Raw genomic sequence first — 17519 nt, 5'->3', positions numbered from 1 at the left:
GATTGCCGTGGATGCCATGGGAGAAGATGACCACCTGAAGTCTAAACCCCAAGGAATCTTCACCGAAATCAACATATGAACATTGTAACGTGATGGACTAAAAACTTTTCTGTGATATGACAGAAAACTGGTCCCATTATGTGGACTATCAGTTGCCACATAGGACTGGTTCCATCATGTGGTTTATCAGTTGCAGCATAGGACTGGTCCCATCATGTGGACTATCAGTTGCAACATAGGATTGGTCCCATCATGTGGGCTCTCAGTTGAAACATATGACTGGTCTTATCACATGGATGTTCTATAGCTGCAATTTAGGACTGGTCCCATCATGTGGACTCTCCCAAGATGTCATAGGACTGGTCCCATCATGTGGACTCTCCCAAGATGTCATAGGACTGGTCCCATCATGTGGACTCTCCCAGGATGTCATAGGACTGGTCCAATCATGTGGACTCTACCAAGATGTCATAGGACTGGTCCCATCATGGGTACTCTGTTGTGCTAATTCCTTGGTCATGTACTGTGAAGTAATTTCAGCACAGAAAGCGGTTTTGAACTGGAGTGGAAATTCTAAACTTAGATAAATATACCATGCTGTGAGTAAGAGTGCTATACTGTGAGTAAGAGAACCTGCATTAGAAACATTGTCATCCTTTTTGTTTATGTTTCTGATGTGAAGGTAAACTGTTCTCCATTTGTTTGCTACCATCGTTGACTCAGAACTGCTGCACGTAACCCCCAACACTGGTATTCGTTCTTGTGAAGTGCAATATTTATAGTGCTTTTCCCATAAGGACCTTGTAAATACACTGTATGCAGACGGTACATGCGCACTAGAATGTGTACAACACCGGTAACAGTCAATAAATTTATGTACAGATCATACTTGGTGTGATTTACTAGTACACAAATTTAAATATTTGTGGAAATTTATGTACAAAATTGGAATTTTAATTGGAATTTGTCAGGATAACACTAACAGTTATTGTTAAATGAAAAGCCATTCAGCACAGCTGTCGTGTTTGTTTGTATGTATGCTTGGAGTTTAACGTTGTACTTAGCCATTTTTGAAGCCATATGATGACTAGCAGTCGTTAGGTGTGTGTACATATATTGTCTTGTGGCAGACCTGGTCAATGCCACTAAAGTGCTGCTGCCACTGAAGTATCATGCCAAAGACACCAGACCTGACACCCAATCCAGTCACATTGTACTGACACCATTACAAGGTGTGACGTCACTGATATCTGCAACCGGGTCCCAACAGGATCCCAACAAGATTCCAACAGGATTCCAACATTGTCCCAACAGGATCCCAACATTGTCCCAACAGACAAGCACAGAATCTCAGGTTTTAAAAACATTTTACTCCATTAAACATTCTTAAGAAAACAGTAAATACACCTAGTTTTTCGGACAGCATAAAAAAAACTTTGACACTCAATATCTCCGAAACCCTCTTAAGTCAGCTTGTAAAAATTTACACTCAAAAGCCATTATGTCCTACGTATACAGACCAAATTTCAATTTCACCCTTTAAGATTTCTGTTCATGGGACCAAAATAGTCAAAAACGCATGTTCCGGACATTTCAAAATGATGTTCTACCTTGTTATACTTGAAATGGCGATCAATTCCTTGTCCGCTGCAGAGAAAACCATTTTGATTCAGCAAAACTTGTGCCTATCTGGCAGAAGGGTTTTTCTGACACTAGAGCCAGACAATTTTTCCAGACGACAATTGACGTGCGTCACACAGGTGAAGCGCGCGCTCTCCTCATGACACTGGACAGGTGATGCAATGTGGGTCACCAGAACGTGCGTTTTTGTTTACATTTTAATCCTGTGTACAGACTCCTCAAGCTATAACCTTGAAAATTGGTCAGTATATTAACAAAATCATGTCATTTGAATGTCTAAAGTTTGAAAGGGTTTGAACAAAGGATAATGGAGAAATGCAGCAACAAAGTACGGCCCATTTTTTATGCCCACATGATATATGTTTAAAACTTATCCCAGGTAAAGTTATGATTATCGGTAAGTATGATTAGGCAATGATGAGCTTGTCATTTGTCATGATGAACTTTGAAGCCAAAATCAGAAGAGCAGATTCATTTTCTGGGCGCAATATTTTAGATATTATTTCAAACGGTAACATAACATTGGTCGGAGTTCCTGAAGATTATTTTTTCTTCTTCTGAAGACTTCTTATGTTCAGGATTTTTTTCACTGCTAATAAATCTGGTTGAGGAAATCATGCCAAGCCCATGGGAAACTAGAAGACACCAGACAAAACCAACATGTATAAGCAAATATGATCCACAAAGACCACCTCACATTCCCAAAAAATCTGGCCAAATCCACAGGAAACCACTGTACAACTTGCGACCTTAATTCTTGGGACAAATTTGGGACAGATATTATTTATTTCAATTTGATTGGTGTTTTACACTGTACTCAAGAACATTTCACTTATACGATGGCAGCCAGAATTATGGTGGAAGGAAACCGGGCACAGCCCGCGGAAAACCCACGACCATCCACAGGTTGCTGCAGACCTTCCCATGTACGTCCGGAGAGGAAGCCAGCATGAGCTGGACTTGAACTCACAGCGACCGCATTGGTGAGATACTCCTGGGTCATTATGCTGTGCTAGTGCGCTAACCAACTGAGCCACAGAGGCCCCTAAGACGGATAATAGTGTTGAAAGTAGAATATTACATTTCTTTAACAGCGTTTTGGAAGATTAAAGATATGAGTACGCTGTTCATCCGATGGTCTAATCGTGAGAAAAAATAAACTTAATGTTCCGGTTAGAATTATATATATTGGCTGAAATAATGAGCAGATCAGGTGTCCCGAAATTAAGAAGAAATAAGCTGCGAAGCACCTGGCAATATTGACATATTGTATATCTTTAACCTTTTCAACCACTAAAGCACTTTTTTTCTCAGTGGAATTTAAAAGACATTATGAAAATGATGCTGAAAACGATTTGTTTGTGTCTGTAAAGAAGAAAGCTTTATAAAACTGTGCAAATTATTTCTCCACACCCCACAGTTCTTGAAGAATGCTTCAAAATATTGGTTTGCCGCAGCAGTTGAAAAGCTTGAAGAATTAAGGCAGTTTTTTTCCCCACTTAATCACAATCAGAAGCAGCTCCTTAAACTGCCTACTAGATCCGAAATAATACCTATTCCCAGCCTGCCTGCTGTTCATCGAGTTGAATTATCGCTTCTGCATTTTCGAAAGTAAATCGCCTCGTTTCACTTCAAGAATTCGCTCTTTGGGCCAAGATTATGCTTGGTGCTAAATTTGAACCTCTGCTCTCTTAATACAGCAAGTTTAGTAGAACAAATAACAGACTTTACACAGCAAATATTATAATAACACAAGACAAATAGAATCTGACTTTTCTATCAACAGAAGGCTATTATCTGTTTATTAGAACAAACTGTTCATTTCATGGCTACTGATGACAAAGTGATGAGAAATGACAATCATGAAGAGTATTTCACGTTACGATCACCCCGAATATCTTGTTTCCAAGTTGCCGTCTATACCCATATCTGCTGATGGAGTCCATATTTTGTACATAGCAGAGATGTATAATCAGTTGAAAGAAAACTTCCCTTTTCCCATAAATACAGTGTCCTGTACTGACTCCAGGGTCCATACACTAGAATCTTCACGTAAGCACACATGAAATTCTGTACATAGCCAATGGTAGGAGAGCTGTGGGAATAATGAGGAAACTGCATTTTTCCTCCCATTTAAATGCCTTGAAGGTCCATTCACTGCATCATAGAAGCTTAATGTAATCACGCATTAAAATTCCTCGGGGTGATCTTACACGAAGTTAATGTCTTCAGTCACGTTTCTGAGGAATCGTTCATGCACAAGTAGAATTTCCTGAGACAGCTCCTGTACTAGGTACGTTTAGCCTGGACAGTCTGTCGCGTCCTGTCACCTGGCATCGAACACCACCACTGAAAACTGTTAAGGAACTCTTACGCAAGAATTTACATTATCGTCTCAATACATGTATCAAACTTTTCACGCTTTCTTTTTTAAGTATTTGTTAAAACATTTATTTATCTGAACCAGATTGGAGTTCATTGCTGTACTCCAGAATTTTCCAGGTATACATTGTATACCACTGACCTTACCCAGGTGCACATACCTAACAAACCTCCAGACTTAAAGCTGTAGCCAAACCAGTGAGAGCTGGATTTGAACACATGACCACAGTTTGAGCGAGTGAATGAGTGCTTGGGGTTTAACCTCATACTGACCACTGTTTGAAGGCCTGGCAACCACAGCCAGCGAGCATTTTAACCGTCTGAGCCACTGGCTATATTTATTTTGTTTATTTGATTGGTGTTTTACGCTGTATTCAAGAATATTTCACTTATATACCGATGGACAGCATTATGGTGGGAGGAAGCCGAACAGATCCCAGGGGAAACCAAGGACCATCCGCAGGTTGCTGCCAAATCTTCCCATGTGCTACCAAAAAACACCATTATAGAAGAACCCCAACAACTAAGGTCACATAATTTAAAAAAAAAAAAAAACATATAAACCCAAAGCTGATAAAAACATTTCTTGATGCTTCACACTATAAATATACACCAAGTTAAATGACTTATTTATTTATTTATTTGATTGGTGTTTTACGCCGTACTCAAGAATATTTTACTTATACGACGACAGCCAGCATTATATGGTGGGTGGAAACCGGGCAGAGCCCAGGGGAAGCCCACGACCATCCGCAGGTTGCTGGCAGACCTTCCCACATACGGCCGAAGAGGAAGGCAGCATGAGCTGGACTTGAACTCACAGCGACTGCATTGGTGAGAGACTCCTGGGTCATTACGCTGAGCTAGCGTGCTAACTGACTGAGCCACGGAGCCCCCCCCCCCCCCCAAGTTATATGAAGAATACTAAATAAATATCAATGAAATGTATTAAACACACTTCAGTTCAGTGAAGTGAACAGAGATGATAGGCTGCTGATACAGAGATAAAGGTTTGTTGTATTTCAAGGTCCAAAATCTCCCATACCTGGTAACAAGCACTTCAATTTTCCTACGATTGTATTCTTCTTGATCTGAAAGGATCAGAGATTTCCCTTAACAATGCACTCAACCCCCAAAACTGTTTAACACATTATCAGAACTACAGGTACAGTCAGTATGTAATTTGACCCCCTTCCCACTATCCCATATCCACCACATCAGACAAATGTCATAAAACCTTACTGAATTACTTCCCTTGAGGCCACTCTCCTATTTGAATGACGCATGTTCAGAAGCAAACTGTGGAGAGGTGGATCTCTGAAAATGGCTACTGAGTGAGTGAGTTTAAAGCTTGGGGTTTAACATCGTACTCAGCACTTTTTCAGTCATATGACGACGAAGGAATCCTTAGGATGCATGTAATGTGCCTCCTTGTCGCAGGACGGATTTCCACCGCTCTTTTATCTAGTGCTGCTTCACTGAGACGACTCACCAAAGGCAAGCAAGCCGCGCCGCCTGAGCCAATATACTGATGTGGGTCAACCAGTCGTTGCACCATCCCTTCATGCCAAGCCGAAAATGGCTATTGATTTATTTATTGGGTTGGTGTTTTACGCTGTACTCAAGAATATTTCACATATACCACGGCGGCCAGCCCCGGGGAAACACACAACCATCCGCAGGTTGCTGGACGGCCTTCCCACTTACAGCTGGAGAGGAAAATGGCTATTGGCAAATTTCAAAGTGAAAATGGCATAAGCTACATGTATAATGTAAGACTTACATAGAACACATTAAATTTTATAAACATATCTCTCAACATTTCAGCAATTCTCACTGGCTAATGTCCAGTTTTTGGATTTTCTGTTGGTTGGAAAATTTAAGTTATGTAGTACAAGGTCCCACTCCTCGAAGTTTCACGCTTCGAAAATTAATCTCACAATCATTTAGATTGTGTTCTGTGAAAAAGGAGGTAATTCAGAGGAGGTCCATCTCCCACCCAATTTTTCACCTGATAGTACCTGGTACCCCACACAGAAGTCCCTCCCCACCACACCCCTAACTGTATAATATGCTGACACACCTTCAGTTACATCAGCTTAAATGTACCATCACTGACTTGATCTGCTACTGGCAAAACCTCTACCCTATTTGGTGATAGGCAGGGCAGCTCCTGGGTAAGCAAGCTGTGACCCATCTCATACAAATGACATTACCTATGTACTGAGCAAGATCCTGCTGTGATCACAGAGCTGAACCTGTGATCATCTACCTGTCTTATGCCTCACTAATTACAGGTGTTAGAAGACTAACCCCTGGGGCAGTAAACCTAGCAGGGAGGAGTAACAAAGATAGGCACAATGGAATAGGAACAATAAAATAAAGAATAAAAGTAAAACTGACTTCAGGTGAGGAGGCAGTTAATGTAGCGGGAGGGAGGGATAATGAAAGTTGACACAATGGATGCCGTAGCAGTAGTTCAAAATAAAAATTTATTTATTTATTTATTTATTTGATTGGTGTTTTACGCCGTACTCAAGAATATTTCACTTATACGACGGCAATGTGGTGGGTGGAAACCGGGCAGAGCCCGGTGGAAACCCACGACCATCCGCAGGTTGCTGACAGACCTTTTCACGTACGGCCGGAGAGGAAGCCAGCATGAGCTGGACAAAATAAAAATGGTGAAAACCGGGTGGGGATAGGACAGATGATGGGGGAGGGGATAGGTGATGGGGGGAGGGGACTAAAGGCCTTAACTGCCATGTTTCAAACAGGAGCAGGAATTCAAGGCTTCTGAAGATACACATATTCTGAATCAGTTTATCATGTCTATACATGGCAGATCCTTAAGAGTCCCTAAGGACTTCCCTGCCCAGTCAAAAGACAACCTAGTTGTAATCATCTTGTAGCGATCATCATAATGAAAATATCAGGTCTGCTGGACAGGACAGCAAGATCAGTAGGAATTTAACTGTACAGTAAAATCTAAAATAAAATATTTCTGACCTCTGTCCCCACCCCCACCCCCCCCCCCACCCCTCCTCCAAAACACACACACACACTCCCACTCCTCTCTACATTTGAGCTTTCCATGCAATCTATCCACAGCAATGTTAAAAGAAAAAACAACAAATAATAACAATAACAAGTCCGAGTAATTCAGGAAGAGCGGTGGAAACAGACCTAACCACCCATCGCAACGGTTTCCGTCTTGTTAACTAATAAATCAAATATTAATCTAGAAATCTCCCAAGGCCATGGACTGTGGCATGCTAAAGCAATCAGAAATACAATCTCCTGTAGCTCCTAGCCTACCCACATATTATTAACAAGATAAATCAGGCTTCGGGGAAATAGCTGCGTTCTTGGCCTTAAAGAGATAACTCGCACCTGATTGATCAAAACTGATAACATCGTGGCACTTCCGATTTTCTCAATGTGTGTAATTTTGCATACCTTGAACTGCGATCTCGGTTATGTAACATCACAAAGACAAAAGCTTATGCTTTTTAATCTTCATATGGGAAACTTTTTCAATGTATACATACATTAAGTCTGGTGTTGTCGTTTTAGCGTCTGTATTTCTTCTCCTTCAGCATTATACATGTAATAATCCGCTCCTTTCAATCCCCCACCCTACAGGAAATCTCTCATACACTACTTCCCCCTCCCTGTGCCTCTGCCAGACATGCAGAGATGACAGATCACACCTGATCACACTATCTGTATCTGTAATCAGGGGACACAGGCGTAAATACCCACCCAGGGGCCACAGGCTAAGCTGCCAACACTGTCTGAAGACTCGTTAACAAAAGACATAGGAGTTACCTGTCAGTATATAAATACAGGTGACAATCTACCTGTACCTGCTCTCAGCTGCAATCCCCTGACCCACCTTACAACACTTTAACTCTACATGTACCACCGCAGGAGCCCGTAAGTATTTCTCCTCCCATACAGCTAGCACATTACCCTATCTGGCCCTGCCCGTCCTCTACCTTAAAATAAGACAATAAATAATATAATCTGAGTTATTTATTTATTTATTTATTTGATTGGTGTTTTACACCCTACTCAAGAATATTTCACTTATACAATGTCAGCGAGCATTATGGTGGGAGGAATCCGGGCAGAGCTCCGCGGAAATGCACGACCATCCGCAGGTTGCAGACAGACCATCTCACTTACAGTTGGAGAGGAAGCCAGCGTGAGCTGGGCTTGAACTCACAGTGACCGCATTGGGGAGAGGCTCCTGGGTCATTATGCTGCGCTACGCTACGCTACAAGTTAGGTGCTTGGTAACTGTAAAACAAGTTCTAATACGTAATTCTTATAAGGCCATGGCATGCGCTATGCTCGAGCAACTGAAAACGTGAAGTCACGTAACTCATGCACAGTGCACATACACCTATGATTAAAAGGCAAAATAGAGTTCGGGGGACTTATTTCATAAACAGATGTATCCTCGGGTTGTATAGAAAAAATAAAATAAAAACAACAACATGGCAGTCATTTTGATGGTTTCAAAGCGCACGATTTTGCTTACTTTGAGCTCCTATATCTCCATTGAACGCTTTTTGAAATTCCTGTGCAATACTTTACTGATGCATATCTACATTTGCTCCAAAATTGTCTTTTAAAGTCTACATGAGCCATTCCGAGGATATCAGAGGTATTCCCTATCCCCCTCAGCTAACTGGAAAAAATACCTTTCCAACCTCAACCTCTACCTTTCTAAAGTGAACATTTATTTATTTATCTGATTGGTGTTTTACGCCGTACTCAAGAATATTTCACTCAAGAGCTACAGCAGAGTCAAGACTTACATATCCCACAAGCAAAATAAAATGACGAAGATCAAGAAAGTTGGCATTGCTTTCTTGAATTGTAAAAAAAAATACATTATATTACAGCCGCTGTTGTTAGTTTGAGAGGATACTATGGAAACAGAAGTGTTCAGTCGTTTTCCAGTTTTGCTGGGCGTGACGTCATCCAAGGCCACTTAACGTCACCCATCACCGGCAGGTAGCTAAAAATGACGTCGTGCTTTAGAACGCACACTCGTCTACCCACCATAACTGCCTTATTCGACGTCATATCTGCCCCGAGTGGTCACATAAAGAAGAATATCATGTCACATTCGGAAAAAATCACGGAAACTGCCAAAGATTTCATTTCTGAGGATTCTTCACTTATAGGGGTTAAACAGTGTTATTCATCCAATTTTTTTGGACTGTGGTGCTAGCTATAATGCATAAGGTATCCTTCAGATCAGTCTAACATTTCCACCTATTTTTTTTGGACACTATAGTAGCACTTCAAACATGTGAACATAAATGATGAGAGGAAGTCAGTGTTAAATAAATGAAGTAATCAGTACGGCCACTTACACTTTAGATCAGTCTAACATTTCCACCTGTTTTTTTTGGACACTATAGTAGCACTTCAAACATGTGAACATAAATGATGAGAGGAAGTCAGTGTTAATTAAATGAAGTAATCAGTCTGGCCACTTACATGAGGGCAATACCTCGACCATTTTGTGCTGAAGAACCACTCAAAGGAGTGCACAAAGCTGTCCCAAAATTATTTCCTCCCTTTTCTTCTTTTTTCACGATGCATTAAAACCGCACAAAATGTGGCAGCATTTTCAGGTCATATCTAAGTCATAAAAATTCACATCATTTTCTTTGTAAGAATTTCCCCTTTCTGTCTACAAAACAGCAAATTTCTTGGAAAAAAAACGTCTTTGGTAAACTACCCCTGGATGAATAAAATAACTTCTAATGGATTTTCAAATGCTCAAAATAATGCAAAACAACTTTCAGGAATAAAATAATAGCTTCAACTCTACATGACCCCACTCATGTATTTATTTATTTGACTGGTGCTTTACGCCGTTCTCAAGAATATTTCACTTATGCAAGGGCGGCCAGCATAGGTGAGAGGCTCCTGGGTCATTACGCTGAGCTAGTGCGCTAACCATCTGAGCTATGAAGCCCCCGACCCCACCCATGGAGATTACAGGCAAATCTCCTCCCTCCCTCCCTTAAAGGTAACGCCTTAACCCCTGGGACTGCAGCTGGGCAGTTCTCTCCACATGGGATGTCAAGTTCCTATGTGCATCCATTACCCTCAGTCTACTGTAAGACACTAATTCTCGTCCCACCCACAAGGGCGATCTGTATCCTGATCACAACTGTTCTCCCATTGCGAAAGTCACAAGAACTAATCAGTGATTGTTGTTTACCTGTATCAATAAGAAACCAAATGATTCATCCCCACTGCCACTGACAACAGCACCTGTATTACCTGGCCAGACTGTCACCACTACATGGCAAAATCAGAGCTATATTCTTGCAGTCTATAAAATCAGTCTATTCTTGCATTCCTAACCCTTTTACCCAACACTGTAAGATTACATGTAGGCCTAGACGGTTGACAACAAAATGGATGATGTCTATTCAATTTTCCTTATCTCAGGATTACATCTAGAACCATTATAATTCTGGAAATATTTGGGCTCCCAAACAACTGCTGCACACCCAAACTAATCAAGCTGTATTAAAACAAGTAAAATGAACAAAAATATGATGTACTGCTTAAGACCCATAATCGTACATGGGTTCAAGAATAAAAACAATAATAATAATACAGTAATATTAATGAATCAGTACCATTATTATTATTTGGGGATGCCTCTACTTCACTGTCATTAACAATATGATGGTTAACCAAGAAAAAGTTTTCATACCGGTCTTTCATTCACTATTTGAAAGCTTTCATGCAACATCATTAACCTTTCTTCACGCAAAGTCGCAATGTCACCTGGAAATCCTTCCACATCAGAAGTGATTATCATATTTATGAATTTGGCTGTCTCATGGCTGTCTTTCTCACATGTTTACCTTTGAAAATTCTCCTTTTGTCCACACCTCTATTAAAATGATTCTTAATACCTTTCACAAAGCTTTACTAGAAATCCCTGTATTCTGCATAGACCTGCCCAGTGTGTTACATTTACCAAGGTAAATCACTGCAAGACACTTCAGAAGTGCATGTCTACACCACCTTCTCACACCCTCAATTTCACTTTAACTGTTGCGAAATGTTAAATTGTACTTGAACATCACATGTAGTTTTGAACTTGAATAATTTAAAAACTGATAATTGCAATAAATATACTGATAATACCGATAATGTATGTAGGACTAATATGATGAGATTGACGCTAATTATAACTGACTGTGCAAAAATAACAAATTATCTGTCAGGGGTTCCATGATTAACGTCACCAAATGCAGTCGTAGAATTGCAGTTAACATTTAACCCTAGCTATCTGGGGTGGGAATTTTAATTCGGTTCAATAGTTCAAGTTTGCATAATATTTTACCAGAATCTAATTGGATTAAATTACAATCACTTTGAAGGAATCCACAAAAATCTAGTCCAAATCTAGAGCCACAAAGCTCATTTATGCACCAGCGGCCAGCATTACTCCTTAATTCACATTAATATGAACTGTTCACATAGCTTTTGAATAGATTTAGACACTGGAAATCAAAATTGTAATGCAGAACTGAATAAGACTGCTTTCCCTGACAAATAGCATATTTCTTGATAAAGGATACTTCGTTTTGTTCTCTTCTTGTACATGATTCTGTAACCGCATTCCCGACATCGGATTGGATCTCTGGCTTTGATTTCATTCTCTTGATGACAATCTACAAAAACAACTTTAAAAATGAAACTTAAACTGGCTCAGCATGCAGAAAAATATATGAATGTCTTGACACAACACAGATGAAATGTTAATGCCCAGTGCAAGGCTCTGATCATTCTGAATCCTGCATCATGTGAACGTATAACGCATGTATTGTCTTTTGAACCCTTCAGATGATAATTTCTAACTTTTATGGTTTTGTGTTCGAGAATCGCTTAAAAATATGTGTTTGTGCTATAAAATGTCACACACTAAAACTTTGAGAAAAAAGATGAGAACTGGACTTTCGAATTTGAGGACTGGCAAAAACCATGACATACATCAGGTTTTTCTCACCTCCACAGATGTAGATCATCGTCTGTTGTTTCGTCAAGGATTGGCCCTCTTTTGGTGTGTCCATTCTACAACATTTAAACCAGCTGAGATTTATTTACTTCATTGTTATTTTACACCATATTCAAGCATTTTTTGTCTATGTGGTGAGTCAGTTTTAGGGTTGGAGGAAACCAGACTACGTTTTGTAACAAACAAGCCAACTTTAAATGAATGAATGTTACTGTACATTGTTTGACTTATTTGCTACTTATTTTATTTGAAATACTATTTTAATTCCTATTTTATACATCGAAAAGAAAAGTTTATATAAATAGGATTAAATTTCCTTTTGAAGAAGGATGTATCATAACAATTTTTACAGACAGTGCTCTGATCTCCATGGGAAGTGAAGAAACTGTAAATGTGTCACTAACACATGTAACAGTGCAGCTCTGTATATTACTGGCCTAAAGTGCAATTCAGTTGTCTTTTCCTTATAACATATACGTTAAGACATTTGCTTTGGAATAGAAAGATAAGCATCTAATGTATTGAGTAAGAAATAGCATTAGGTTGTTGTTGTACGATGTCATTACTATTTCAAAGCGTTCAACTCCACCGTCTTTAAGCCTCTACTTCTTTACTTTGCAATCAGCCATTGTTTCAAAACTGAAGGTGATCAGGACCATATTCCCCTTTCTTTTCACACTTTCTTCTAAAATGTCAAGAAAACAAAAGCTTTAAGCCAACGGGTAACCTGTTAGTTTGGCGGATTTTCGCAGTTCGCTTCCTTTCCTCCACATGGGGTGAATTCGCCTCACGCTGTTCTGCGAGATCTCGCGAGATAAACAACTCGGCCAAACAAGTCGCTGATTGGCCGATTCCAGCTTTTGACGAGTGATTAGAAAGAGGACGAAAATTCGAAAAGTGCATCCAGCTAAAGTCAGTCGTAAAATTTTTTTAGTACGCCACGGAAACGATCGTTTTACGAGAGGATTTTTGCTGGATTGAAGACATTATTGCTTGAAGTTTGATTGCCGATCGATTTACAGTCTTGTTGATTTTAAGGTAAGAGTTTTTGTGGGGAACTTTTGCGGCGTGTCAAGAGGTAGCTATCTTCTCTTCCCGCTCACACACGACGTATGAACATCAAAGGCTCCAAGGCGCAAAAGTGAGATCTCGAAAATATTTCCAGATCGGCATCTCACAGCAGATCCGATCCAAAACGTTCTTCAAGCTGATCAGCCAGGTACCAAAATGCACATCGTGTGTACAGCATTCATAGAACATTTTCCTGCCTAAAAATAACTCGCAGAAATATTGACAGTTCACTTCTTGCAGGCGGGCAAATGGGGAGTGTTGTCTTTTAACGTTGTTGTACCACAGAAGTGAGGGACTTCAAAGTTTTTGATCCCTATTTCGCATGTTTCCGCTGTGATGTATAATTTTCCTCTGCACCGTTTATAAAAGCATGTGCATTCTTATTGAATATGCAAATATTTGTTACATAGGCCTATTTCATAAACACCAACAGGGTTAGATGTATGTTTTTTTTTTTTCTTTCTGTAAGTGTCTAAATAACATTGCATGAATAGGCCTAAACATTTCAGGTTACAAAGTCATCTCAAAATTTGCTGAGCTTTCCACCTGGAAAACACATTTTATCGATCTTAAACCTAAGCGAACAATAATTTAGTACATCTATTTTGTAATGATCAGAATTTATCATACCAGTGACAATAAATCAGTCACAACATTGGACAAATTGTGCTTTTATTTTTGATTATTACATAAATTTATAATTTTTGTCTTTTCTGTTTTTAGATATATACACAGTGATGGAGGAAGACACGATGAGCAGTAGATTGCCCAAGTTTCTTGAGCCCGAGGCGAAGTTGGGAATGGGAAGGTTTGCTGACACATTGTCCCAGAGATCTCTGAGCACCAGTACACCCTGTGTGCAAAGGTCTGCTTCAGCCAGGACGGTCGAGTACGACAGTGGTTATGCGGAATCGCTGGTCGATTCAATATGCTTCAGTGAAAATGCCACAAGCAGTCCAAACTTCACAGACTCAACATTTGACCTGCAGGGAGCTACTGCATCAATTAATTGTTCTGACCAGGTGTTGGATTTCAAGCCCTGTCGCAGAGAAAGAGCATCGAGTGTGTCAAAAACCATCCCGAAGCTTAACATCAATTTCTACTCAGACTCTATGAAAATCCCGCATGATTCGGAAATGGATGATGAATCTATGACATCGCCGACAGACTGTTCCGCTCTCCACAGCAACTTTGACACTGACCCTAAACTGCCCGTGTGTGATCATACGAACATCGATAGTCCGAATGTTGTTGATTCAAACATAGCTGCTCGTCTCACTGAAGTTTTGAAACATTTCTCTCCGAAAGAGCAGGGCCGAGTGATCGGCAGAAAAATGCTGTTAGACCACGTGGATATTATCAAAGAATTGGACTCAAGGAACCTGAGTTCTACCTGTATTTCTGTGATATTAGGACACCTGGAACCTGAAGATCTTTGCAGGTGGGTTCAGTGTACTTGTTAGTTCTTTTATAGAAAACATGAATGTTACCTCAAGTCAAAAGATACTACAGGCTATGTTAATAATTGCTCTAAAGACAATTTGTTTTGTTGTAAAAACTGAATCATTCAGACTCGTTTCTGAGCTGTCAGTATATTTCACAGTTACGAACCTTATTTCACCAAACTACAGATCCCACCTCCAAGGAAGAATTTGTTGTGTGCTTTTGTGTGTAGACATTAACCCTATTTACAATAGAGTTGCTCAAAGCAAGCATTTTTGTCTGCATTAAAGATTGATGTCCATCATTATTTCATCTTTTCAGAATCTGTGAAGTGACAAAGGCCTGGAGAAAAGTGTGCCTTAGTGACCCGGTGGCAAACGCACGCAGACTGAAGTACTTGCGACGACTGAAAACATCTGCTAAAGGTGGAAAAGTAAGTATATACTTATCCTCATAAATGTCATATAAATTAATCTATGCATATATTGCATGATAAGCCAAATATTTACAATTAAATTAGAACCATCTGTATGCTTTTTTTTTCTCGAGATTTATACTAAGTAACCTCTGAAAGCATACCATATAAACACCGGGAAAAATCGAGTCCTGTGAATGCCTTTAATAGCCAAAACACTAGTTAGAAGTATATCTAATATATGTATAATTTAATGTTTTATTTCTGTATTTTTCAAAGGAAAATTCAGGCTCGATCAAAAGTCAGAGAAGCCGAGGACTGACAAAGACACGTAGTCATCCATTCCATCAGATGCAGCTAGTAGCGGCTAATCAGCAAGAAGACGTGTCTCCCGCACAGATGGTCATGCCAACTTGGAGCAGGAAGTGGGAACTCTATGGAAAGGTACTTGTTTTTAATATTTTTCTGTGAATTTCTTCACAAAGCACAGTTACACTTTACACGAATGATCACACCATGCTATTGCCATGGTGACAGACCTGTACGCTTTGTGAAACTCTAAATACAGAGGCCTATCTGAAATGACGCTCCTCAAAAGATGACAGCATGGCCTTAAGTTTTCCGAGAAGGCACATTTTAAATTCTCAAGTTTTGAAAACTCGATTCAGCGGCCAGCTTTTACGCATGTCTAATACCAAACCTCTTGCCCCGAATACTCTCTGACAACCTAACACTTTCTTTGATGCAGATCTCTGTGTGGTTTGAAGCTGTGTTTATTTTTTGGTTTTTTTTTTTTTGGCTACACTTTATAAAAGCAAGATGTACAAGGTTTCTGTTTTTGTTTGTCCAGGCTGCCAAAACATTGCGCAATGATGAGTCACTGAGGTCGTGCAGAAAATGCAGTCATCCGTCCAAAGTGTCCCCAAGCCAAGATCGCGCGAAATGTCAGAATCCCTTGTGCGCTTTTGACTTTTGCGTCAGTTGTTTTTCGGATTTCCACGGATCCAGCCCGTGTGTTCCTGTGGCTTCCAGGAAAGCAAAGACTGAAATCGTCGGCAGCAAGAAAAGCAAGAAAAATCTTCGTCGACTGGGCCGGTGACAGCTTCTGCTGGTTATGTGCGTGTGTGTGTGTATATATATGTATGTATATATGTAAATACATATATGTGTATGTATATATTGAGAAAGACTTCAGACATTTTTAATAATTTGCCATCATATTTATTAATCATGTGTTGGCAAGAATTCCCTGGTGCTATTTATCATGTTTTGATCTCAGTCCAACTCATTGCTCAGTGTCATTCCTTCCATTTCACTCTCAGACATTTTAATCATGATTTTTATCCTGTTATAGCTGGTTTGTCAGATTCAGATTTGTCATTTTATACAGCCATAAAAACTACAGCATTTCATTTTCAGACTTTTAACATATTGCCCGTTTCATTTTAAACTACTCTCGTTGAATCCTTTTATGTCCAGGTGTTGAAAATAATAATCTATTCACGAGTCAAACATCTGAAATTGTCAGGAATGTATTAATGGGTAGATAAACCATCTTTATCTAACACATAGTGCTTTTCATTCCCATCAGTTTCAATACAGCGAAATCGATTTTATTTTGACTTTCATTGTGTTTTGGAAGTATTTTTTATTGAATTGTTTGATGACTGCTGTTTCACTTTGACCGAGTGAAGACTTTGTGCAATATGTCTGTATATATTTGTGACAGTGACGCAAAAGACTGAATAACATGACTTATGAGAAAAAAACACAAATTTTAGCCATCATATGTGATATGAAATAAATTACTTTTATTGCCAATGTTACATCTGTTTTCATTTATTTTTTGTCTCCTCACAACAAAAGTGGAATTGGAAATGGCACTGTCCTTTTGTCCCGCCATTCTACATTCATGTAAAGCAAAATCAGTGAGAAGTGCATATTACCAGATAGTTCACGTGTCTGTCCTATCGTTTTAAAGAAAATCGGCCTTGAGAAGCAGAATAACGCATTACATGAAATGCACTGCATGTGATAAAAAAAAAAAGTGCAGTACTCATGCAGCTTTCAAATTTGGGTTGTGCCGTGTGATTATTGAGACGACGGTTTAGATGGCTGCTGTTGTTCTCCCATATCCAAGAATGTTGCCATTTCCCATCATGACTCCTAAAAAAAAAACTGACTTCAAAAAAAACCCTGTGAATCCCATATATTCCTTCCAACAGAAGTTATCCTGTTTAGAAACGCGGAATACTTCTAATTTATTCATATTTGATTGGTGTACTCAAGAATATTTCACTCACATGGCAGTGGCCAACATTATGATGGGAGAAAAAATGGACACTGCCTGCAGGGAAACCCATAACCATCCGCAGGTTGCTGGCAGCCTGAGGAGAAACCCGAGACTGCATTGGTGAGAGGCTCCTGGATCACTATGCCATGTTGACAAGCTTACCACAGAGGTCCCTGGATTACTACCTTAAGTTTTCACTGATA

General features: G+C 39.7%; 3 protein-coding genes across 6 annotated transcripts in view; 2 read left to right on the top strand and 1 right to left on the bottom strand.

Moving 5' to 3' along the window:
- The window catches only part of LOC135463682 (exocyst complex component 3-like), a 34480-nt gene extending 33649 nt beyond the window's left edge, over positions 1-831 (top strand). For both annotated transcript variants that reach the window (XM_064741062.1, XM_064741061.1), the window contains one exon: positions 2-831. In XM_064741062.1, coding sequence (XP_064597132.1) covers positions 2-79 — 78 coding nt within the window. In that variant the 3' untranslated portion in view covers positions 80-831. The remainder of the gene's footprint in view (position 1) is intronic.
- A 3130-nt stretch (positions 832-3961) lies between these two features.
- The window catches only part of LOC135463741 (tRNA-splicing endonuclease subunit Sen34-like), a 28746-nt gene continuing 15188 nt past the window's right edge, over positions 3962-17519 (bottom strand). Inside the window, exons 7-9 of one of the 3 annotated variants that reach the window (XR_010443585.1) lie at positions 12070-12150; positions 11658-11750; positions 3962-3990 (exon numbers count right to left, since the gene is read on the bottom strand). The gene's annotated coding sequence lies outside the window, so the exon portion shown is untranslated. Of the gene's footprint in view, positions 3991-11657; positions 11751-12069; positions 12151-16845; positions 17190-17519 lie in introns of those variants that run through there. The other 2 variants (XR_010443586.1, XM_064741159.1) reach the window with 2 other exon arrangements.
- Positions 13003-16149, top strand: LOC135463740 (F-box only protein 43-like). The gene is made up of 5 exons (XM_064741158.1): positions 13003-13132; positions 13889-14606; positions 14930-15041; positions 15303-15467; positions 15874-16149. The coding sequence occupies exons 2-5, from the start codon at positions 13903-13905 to the stop codon at positions 16120-16122; spliced, it is 1230 nt and encodes a 409-aa protein (XP_064597228.1). The 5' UTR covers positions 13003-13132; positions 13889-13902; the 3' UTR covers positions 16123-16149.

Source organism: Liolophura sinensis, chromosome 3 (assembly GCF_032854445.1).
Source record: "Liolophura sinensis isolate JHLJ2023 chromosome 3, CUHK_Ljap_v2, whole genome shotgun sequence".
Classification (NCBI taxonomy): domain Eukaryota; kingdom Metazoa; phylum Mollusca; class Polyplacophora; order Chitonida; family Chitonidae; genus Liolophura; species Liolophura sinensis.
The sequence above is the reverse complement of the archived record's forward strand: the minus strand, read 5'-3'. Positions and strand labels throughout refer to the sequence as shown.